This window comes from Suncus etruscus, chromosome 5 (genome assembly GCF_024139225.1).
Source record: "Suncus etruscus isolate mSunEtr1 chromosome 5, mSunEtr1.pri.cur, whole genome shotgun sequence".
Taxonomy (NCBI): domain Eukaryota; kingdom Metazoa; phylum Chordata; class Mammalia; order Eulipotyphla; family Soricidae; genus Suncus; species Suncus etruscus.
Window position 1 is genome coordinate 28,962,920 of NC_064852.1, and position 9,160 is coordinate 28,972,079.

A 9,160-nucleotide genomic window follows, 5' to 3' on the forward strand; every position below is an offset into this window, starting at 1 on the left:
GCGCGCTTGGAACGGGCACCACGGGACCGTCCGGGCCGAGTCCAGTCCCAGAGGTCTATCTAGGCACGTCTGAGCTGTGTGTGCGTGTGTGTGTGTGTGTGTGTGTGTGTGTGTGTGTGTGTGAGAGAGAGAGAGAGAGAGAGAGAGAGAGAGAGAGAGAGAGAGAGAGAGAGAGAGAGACATCTCCCCATCTCACCCACCCTCCTGCGCCCCCTCCCCATTCCAGATCCCAGCCAGCAGCACCGGTCAGCGCGGACCCCAAGGCAGCCGCCGCGGGCCAGCAACCACCGCACCATGCCTCGGCCGGGCCGCAACACCTACAGCGACCAGAAACCGCCCTATTCGTATATCTCGCTGACCGCCATGGCCATCCAGAGCTCGCCCGAAAAGATGCTTCCCCTGAGCGAGATCTACAAGTTCATCATGGACCGCTTCCCTTACTACCGGGAGAACACGCAGCGCTGGCAGAACAGTTTGCGCCACAACCTCTCCTTCAACGACTGCTTCATCAAGATCCCGCGGCGCCCGGATCAGCCGGGCAAAGGTAGCTTTTGGGCGCTGCACCCCAGCTGCGGAGACATGTTCGAGAACGGCAGCTTCCTGCGGCGCCGCAAGCGCTTCAAGGTGCTCAAGTCCGACCACCTGGCGCCCAGCAAACCCGCCGACGCGGCGCAGTACTTGCAACAGCAAGCCAAGCTGCGGCTCAGCGCCCTGGCCGCGTCCAGCACGCACCTGCCGCAGATGCCCGCCGCCGCCGCCTACAACCTGGGCGGCGTGGCTCAGCCTTCGGGCTTCAAGCACCCCTTCGCCATCGAGAACATAATCGCGCGCGAATACAAGATGCCCGGCGGGTTGGCTTTCTCGGCCATGCAGCCGGTGCCCGCCGCCTACCCGCTCCCTAACCAGTTGACTACCATGGGCAGCTCGCTGGGCCCCGGCTGGCCCCACGTGTACAGCTCGGCGGGGGTGCTCGAGTCGGCCGCCCCCATCTCCATGGCCAGCGGCGACTACGGCGCCTACGGCGTGCCCCTGAAGCCGCTGTGCCACGCGGCGGGCCAAACGCTGCCCGCCATCCCCGTGCCCATCAAGCCCACGCCGGCCGCGGTGCCCGCGCTGCCCGCGCTGCCCGCGCCCATCCCCGCCTTGCTCTCGAACTCGCCGCCCTCGCTCAGCCCCACGTCGTCGCAGACAGCCACCAGCCAAAGCAGCCCTGCCACCCCCAGTGAGACCCTCACCAGCCCGGCCTCCGCGCTGCACTCGGTGGCCGTGCACTGACCCGAAGCGCCCTCAGCATCCCCGCCCCGCCGAGCAGACTTGCTTGGGCCTGGCACCCCCCACCCCCAGCCGCTGTCCCCCTTTCTCACCCAGACCTAGGAGCGCCACCCCGGCACCATGCGCCCACTCCTCTCTCTTTCTCTCTCTCACTGTGCGCCCACCCTTCTCTCCATTTCCTTCACTTTGCGTGCGCCCACTTTCTCTCCCGCAGCACCCACTCTCTGTCTCTTTCGCCCTGTGCCCACTTAACTTTCCCAGTCTGCCTCACCGTGCAGCCACCTTCTCCCCCAGAACTTAGTTTTGGGTGCCGGATGCAAAATATACGCTGGCAGAGGGCCTCGGGGGGCGTGGGAATTATCTTGGGGGTTCACCCGGGGGTTGGAGGTCTAAGCTAGTGAAATCTGGGCTAAATCCTTCCACCCCCTTTCTTAATCCAGCCCCAGACCGCGACCCCTCTTCCCCCCAAGGGGAAAGGCCTCCTCGCGCCTCTGCTGAAAGATGCGCATCACAGCTCGGTTTGCAGCTGCGCTCCGGCCTTTGCGCACCGGTTTCCCCGAACCGAGACACCCCATCGCCAGGATTTTTTCCGCACAGAATGCCTCCCGAGGCTGCAAGTCGCCCCGCGGAAGGCAGGTTTCTACGGGACGGGCTTTGAGGTGTGCGGCGGAAAAAAGGACTCCTCAACCGCCCAGCCCTCTCGCCTCCACCCATCCGGCCGCAGTTGGGGCTCGGCTGGGCGGACCCAGCTTTTGCAAGCTTGGGGGCCCAGCCTCCCGACTCTCCCGCGCAGTTGGGGTTGGTTTTGATTTGATCTGGTTTCCTGCCCCAGGTCCCAGGCACTAGGTAGGAGTGAGGGGAGAGGCTGCCCAACTTAGCCGAGGATGCTGGTCCTGCACACAAGTAAAACTTAACTCCAAGTCACCTTGTGTTGTTTACAAAGCGCCTGGCACAATGTAAACAAGCGAACTGGAAAACGTCTTGCTTGGCGCGCAAGCGGGCAAAGTCCACTTTCCAATACCTGTTGTAATGTGAATGTTTACTCTTCATTTTTCTGGCCAGGTTTAGGGGAGGGATGAGGGTGATGGTGGTGGTTGGTGATATTGGTGATGGTGGTGGTGGTGAAGAACTTAATTGGGATGTTAATTTTCCAATTACTTAAGAGACTTTAAAACTATTTATTTTATTGTTGGGGGGGGGGAGAACATGAAAAAGCCCAAACCAAGAAAGCATCCAAAGGCGACCCTTAGAAGAACACAGATAAATTGACTTAGTAACAAGATGACACCGGTAAGTCTCCCACGGACAAGCCTTTCTGTTGGCGACAAGAACTTTTCCAAGAAGCAAAGGGCTGCAAAGAGATGTAAATGTGTGTGAATAGGAATGATTATACACTGTGTAAAATGCACTTTTGTTTTCCTATATTCCTTTAGAGTCTTAGGTAATTTGCTGGAAAACTGTTGTTCTGATGTGACCTGCTTAAGTTAAAAGAAAAAAAAAAGTTGTAGACACAGAGCTGTAAAATTCTTACCTTTCATTTTCCTTCCTCTCTGGACAGAATTAGCATGGCCTTTTAAATATTGATGTTCTTGCCCCCAGCATGCCTGTTTTAAGACAAAGAATTTTAAAAAGGTGTCTTCATTAAATTATGAACCTAGTCCAAATAATATTTTCTCATTAAAATATGTAAATTCAGATTTGAGTTTCGTGTGTTTTTGAAGAATTGCTGCAAAAAAAAATTTTTTTTTATAAAAGTCAATGAATGTAGTGCTTCCCTGGCATGCTTAGTGCAATGCATTTAGTAATTTGTCTTTTATATTTTATTTTGAAAGTGGTCAGTTTTCCTTTATGCACTGGCATATTGGGGGGGGGCGGCATTTGTTCTGATGGATTCTTGAAAATATTTGTGCATAGGGAAAGAAGAAACAAACTATTTCTAGCACACAATAGACTCCCAAGAATAGTGCTGAAAGAAAAGATATTGAAAAAAAAATAAAGCATTTTATGTTTTTAAGACTTAACTGTGTTACAAAGTATGTTACATTTATATTAAGAGAAAGTGTATAGAAATCAGGTTGAAGTGACATGGAGATATCAGAAGTAAAAACAGACTTGCTTACTCAGTGCTTATCTTTTCCTTGCTCCTTTAAATTATTGCAGTTATTGAAATTTTTATCTGTAAAAGTTACTCAACAGTTCGTATCACACTTCAAGAATCCTTATCCTTAGAATTGGTTTCTTTTCACTTCTTTCTCTGGAAAAAGAATGCTTGACTCATTTATTTTTTAAGTCACAGTGCATGCTAGATTTCAAGTACTTGCTTTTTATTTTCCAGACATTTCCAGAAAATTAAAAGTTGCCCAGAGTTTGTGGCTCAGAGCCAGTTGCAACCTTATTGATGTTGGGAGTTGCAATATTCCAGGGCAAGGTGTGAATTCAACTAATGAAGTAACAAGACAAAGACAAACTTAAATTCTGATTAACACTTGACTGTGTAAAATGATTAAACAAGAGTTCCTTGTGTGACAGAGAAACCCCACACAGAAATCATAATCATGACACTTTTAAAGTCGAATCCTTAGCACCTGTGACCTTATAGACTTGGAAGGTTATCTGTGTTAAAATTTTTTTTTAGGATTAATGCAAAGGGTAATTAATCCTGTTGTGACTACTTTTTAAAAAGAAAGATCCCACACACACAGCCAAAAAAAAAAAAAAAAAGGTGGAAAATAAATGAATCATTGAACTGATTAAAATGCATGAAGCTACTAAAGCTCTTCAGACAGGGGACAACTAAACTCATTCATCAAGCCTAATTCACAATTATATCAACAAAACCGACTAAAGAAAGCCTGAAAAACTTAGCCACTGGGCTAGTAAACTCTTGAAATTCGGTTGTCAACACAAAGCCACCCATATTTTTCAAAACTAAATACACTTTACCACTTCCTACAAAGTAGGAAGTTCCGTGGAATATTCTCATAACAGACCATTTGCTAGCACTGAAAGTGAACTGGAAAGAGGTCAGCTTAAAGAGCTAATGTGAGGCCTCACAGGCTTTATCTTAGGTAGTCAGGTAAAACCTCTGTTTTCTAGTAGATATGTAAATTTAGAAATAAGTGATGTGCGCAGATCCCCATCTAATACAATGGAGATAAATTAGATACAGGTCCTAGCAAAGATTGTTAGCAAAGGAGTGATTTCACGTCAGTGTTTAGCAATGTTCTTCAAAATTCAAAAATGGTAAGTTCGTCATGGTATACTGCAAAGAATAAAATAACTTGGGCGTTGTGAGTCCCCTTTTCATGAGATTGCAGGCATCTCTTAGACAAAGTTGAATGTGTGAACTTTAGAAAATATTCATTGATAATATCTGGATCTTGATTCTAAATGCATCAGGAATGCATTTGCCTCATTTTACTCCATGCCTGCCTCCAACCCCCCCCCCAGGCTTTGAGACTTACATTCCTTTTAGATTAAGTGTCCCCACAAATAAGGAAGTTTATAACTATGATACCTTCAATGGGCTTCTTTGTCATGTTAAATCATTTCACCTGGCACAAGTCCAAAGTCAATACACACAGCTTCAAAAATACAAGTTTAAAGGATAGAACCTCTGAGAGGTCCTCAGAATAGGGAGTGGGGTCTCAGTTTGGGAATAGGAAGGGTGAGTTTATGCTAAGAGTAGAGAAATTCTCGTCTTTCCAATTCCATAAATTTGGGCAGTTGAATTTTCATTGTAGATAGCCAAATTCTGTTATTTTTTTTTTTCCTTCATGATTCTGTACTGAACTTTGTCAAGGGCTTTCTCTGTGTATTGGGGAACCTGCTTACATAATGGACAAATTTTGTGCATTTTCTCAAAAGCTGTATCAAACTATGGCCCGCGGGCCACATATCGTATTTGTGTCTGTTTTGTTTCTTCATTGCAAAATAAGATATATTTAGTGTGCATAAGAATTCGTTCATAAGTTTTGTTTTTACTGTAATCAGACCCTCCAATGGTCTGAGGGACAGTGAACTGGTCCCTGTTTAAAAAGTTTGAGGACCCCTGCTGTAGAGGGTTTTCATTCCGTTTCATGGGTGGGGAGTTTAGAGAAGCCTGGAGACTAACTGGAAGAGTATTAGAATCCTCAGCATGGTGCCAATATTATAATTACCTGTTTAACTCTTTTTTAAATAGGTGTCTCCAATGCAGAAATACCTGGTCAGGCGTTCAGAGTGGGGTGGTGTTTAGAAGTTAGGGTCAGGGTCAGGAAAAAAGACTCTAGCTTAGCCCAACAATCAGTAGATTACTTTCCTTTATACAAGGTTGTGCCCCCTCAAGCTTGAGGCACAAGGTGTGTGTGTGGGGGGGGGGGGGAGGACCAGTTTAAGTTTAACAAATGGCAACTTTTTTTTTTTTTGGTTAAAAAAAGTCCATTTAGGAAATGGAAAGTCTCAGTTTTCAAAATCGTCATAAAAATATCCTCCTCCCTCCATAAGCACAGGGACACCCAGACAAAAATAAAACAAAAGTAACCCAACCCACTGGCTGTGCAACCTCAAAAGGGATGCATTTGTTTCGTTTAAACTAACAACAAATTATCTAATTAATATGTTTCAATTACAGCATGAAAGGCGCAGCCCTTGGACCTCCCGCTGAGGGGGCACAATAGCCCCAGAGTCCACTCTAGGAATTGACAATAACTTCACATCTGTTTCTTTATTTTCCGCTTTGGAGTCTCAAACTCCTCTCAAGATCACTTCAAACCACGACCAGAGTTATGAAATATGTCCCGGTGTTAATGGAAGAAGAAATGTTGCTGATGGATGCTTCATTTGTGAGCCAAAAAAAAAAAAAAAGGAAGAAAAAAAGAAAGAAAGAAAGAAAGCCCATTGCAGAGCATTAAACAAATATATTAGAATTCTGTCACTTTATGCAATTGAGTAGATCAAATGAAGGGTCCAGGCCACTTCATTCACTCTCATTCACTCGAATAGAAAATGCAAAGAATAGCAACCCTAGACTGGCCACCGATGTAGATTTAGCTCCTTTTTACTGGCAGACAAAAAGGCTGAATTTTCACAAACACATTGCTGACTCGGGGACTAGGAAACGGGCCCTGAAACTCCTTTGGAATTTAAATTCATTTTATCTTCCTCTCTCTTCGAGGGGATCTGTTTGCACTGCAGTGCAAGATGCAGCAGGGCACCCTCTAGATGGCTAGAGTGGGGGAAGGGATTTGGGGGGTTGGAAGTGAGAACTTGGGTCTCGAGTTCTCAGGGAGCTCTGGTGTTCAGCCCACACCCGAATCTAAGATAACTTTGATGGAAGCAAATTTTAATCTAGACCGATATAGACGCCTTTACATCACATGTATCTCTGAGTTTCTTTTGTTCTTGCTGGGCAAGAATTTCCTAACGTTACTTGTTTTCCAAAGACCAGACTTGCACCTAAGTACTCCATTTCTTGTCTTTATTTTTACAGTTAATGGCCCTCACTGTTCCTGAGATGTGAAGCTGGGTTTCCAACCTGGCCTGCTTAATAGTCTCTGTCTTCCATCTCTTGTTATCTCTATCTTTGTCTCTAGCTCTGTATTTTTTTCTCTTATACATACATATACACACAACACATATATCCACACCTCTGTTGATTTTCTGATAGCTATCCTATGAAGACATCATAATAAAAAATCTATTATATCAACTTCAGGACAGAAGATATTATTTGGTTAGATTTTTCACTTCAGAATTTTCATTTTAATTTCTCATACTCAAGGGGATAAAATCAAGCCACTTATATTCATGAGGATCAAAATGACCTGTGGCAATTACTAACTCCCCCCAATATCTTCAGTCTAACATTTCTGATCGGTGCATTTTATAAAGTTTTATGTGTCAACCTTGTCAAAAATTTACTTAGAACTGCTTCTCCAAGGGGGAAAAGAAGGAAGCAGGACTCAGGCGGGTTTTAAAATTTGGTGACATAGAAACAAAGCTGTTTTTGTTGTTGTTTTTTGGTTTTGTATTTCTCAGTCTGAAGTCTAAATAAGATATGATTTGAAAGAAAAAGTTTTTTTTATTGTATTTACATTTTTACTTTGTAACTATTTCTAGGCTCACCAAAATCTTGAAGATCTTTCCCTCCAGCTTTAAGATTAGTGAAGTCCCACTTGGCATGATTCATCATTAATTCCAGGGATTGGTGTCTGGAATTGAGAAACCCAGGAGGTGACTCTGACCTGCACATAATAAAATGATATCAAAGAAATCATTGACTGTTTTGTCGTGATGAGTCGGCAAATTCAGTGGAAGTACTAATCAGCTAATCAGAAATTACCAACAGTAAATTATAGTTGGTTGAATAAAGTCTTGTGTGATAGTTTTCTTGTCCAGGACATTTTCAAGTCTATATAAGCAAATGGCTCATTCTCTGGTGGCAGACTTCTTTTGCCCGTCAGTAAATAACCAATGTTAAATCAGTTGCAAGCTTTTGAATGAACAAACTCCAAGCATTAAATTGAGCAGATTAAGCGCACAGAGCAAAAGCATTCTTTAAGTATCTGTTGTTTGGAGACACTGTGATGCCAGTTCATGCTTTGTAGCCTATACATTTTTATTTACTTGGTTAATTTCTTCCCCCCCAAAGAGTTCCCCATGGACCAGGTTTACTATAAGTACAAAAAGAGTTATTGGCCTGTAATATAAGTGTAACATGTATATAATTATCTATACATTATAAACCAACATTATCTATACATATACATCAGCTTCCAAACTGCTTTTGCTACAGATTTCTCTTCCCTTCTTTCTAAAATACAAATTTTGGGTGTTGGGTTTCAGCACCTCGTAGTATATAGGGAAACTGTTCAATAAAGAATGTTAATTCCATGCCACTTAGAGGAAGCTTAGTATTTATTAAGTAGTATCTAGAGTGTTGTGCATTAATTAGAGCAACTCCTTGGAGACACTTTAAAGCCAAGAATGGTCTCATGCAACAGGATAATTCAGAGATTCTGAACTCCCTCACTAAAGCTGCTACAGCTACAGATGTCTGGCTCACTTGGAAATATCAAACACATTTTATTTATTTGCACATTTGGATAGACTGGAGGTCAGTGCACAATAGGAAAATAATCATTGAAAAGTCCCTCATTGCCCTTGGGGCTCATGAATTTTTTTTTTTTTTTTGCATTGCATTGCCATCTGATTGTGCTCAGGGTTTACTCCTGGCTCTGTGCTCAAGGTTGGCTCCTATGAGGTTTGGGGGACCATATGCCCGCTCTATTATTTATGCCCAGATACAGGGGTTTTGTTTGTTTTTAACTTAAATAATGGCCTGTCTCAAGATTTTTTTGTATGGTTCCAAGTGGGAGAGGAACTGACAATGACTATTCACTTTACCCATATTCAATGGGTCCATCAGATTGAATGAAATCTCTTCTGTACTGCCTTAAATGTGCTGACAAGTGTTCATTCCTATGGTGTGAACATAGGCAATAGACAGTGCAATCAGAGAAAACAGAAAATAAATTATGTTTATGACTATCAGTCAGTCCAGATGGGGAATATCATCATTTTGGTCCCCAACACAGAACAGGTGAACAAATAGAAATTCTGAAGAAAGTTCTGTCTGTAGGTTAGGGGAAAACTATGCTAGATTTAGCCCAAGCAATAGTACAGAGATTGAGGATATGTTTTGTGTCCCTCTGACCCAGGTTCCAATCACTGGCACTACCTAAGGCTCCCTGAGTGTTGCCGGAGCGATTTTTGAGCACAGAGCCAGGAATAGCCCCTAAATACCACTCACTGGGTATGGTTCACAAACAAAAACAAAACAAAACCCTGTATTTGATCGAGGCACCAAAGAGAGAACTGGCTACAGATTTTAGCTGTTGATAATAAG

The 9,160-nt window shown here is 44.1% G+C and overlaps 1 protein-coding gene across 1 annotated transcript; it reads left to right on the plus strand.

The window, feature by feature from the left end:
• Positions 1 to 226: 226 nt before the first annotated feature.
• On the plus strand, positions 227 to 1,399 carry FOXB1 (forkhead box B1). Its single transcript, XM_049773701.1, has one exon. The coding sequence runs from the start codon at positions 295 to 297 to the stop codon at positions 1,273 to 1,275; it is 981 nt and encodes a 326-aa protein (XP_049629658.1). The 5' UTR covers positions 227 to 294; the 3' UTR covers positions 1,276 to 1,399.
• The last annotated feature ends 7,761 nt before the right edge of the window (positions 1,400 to 9,160 follow it).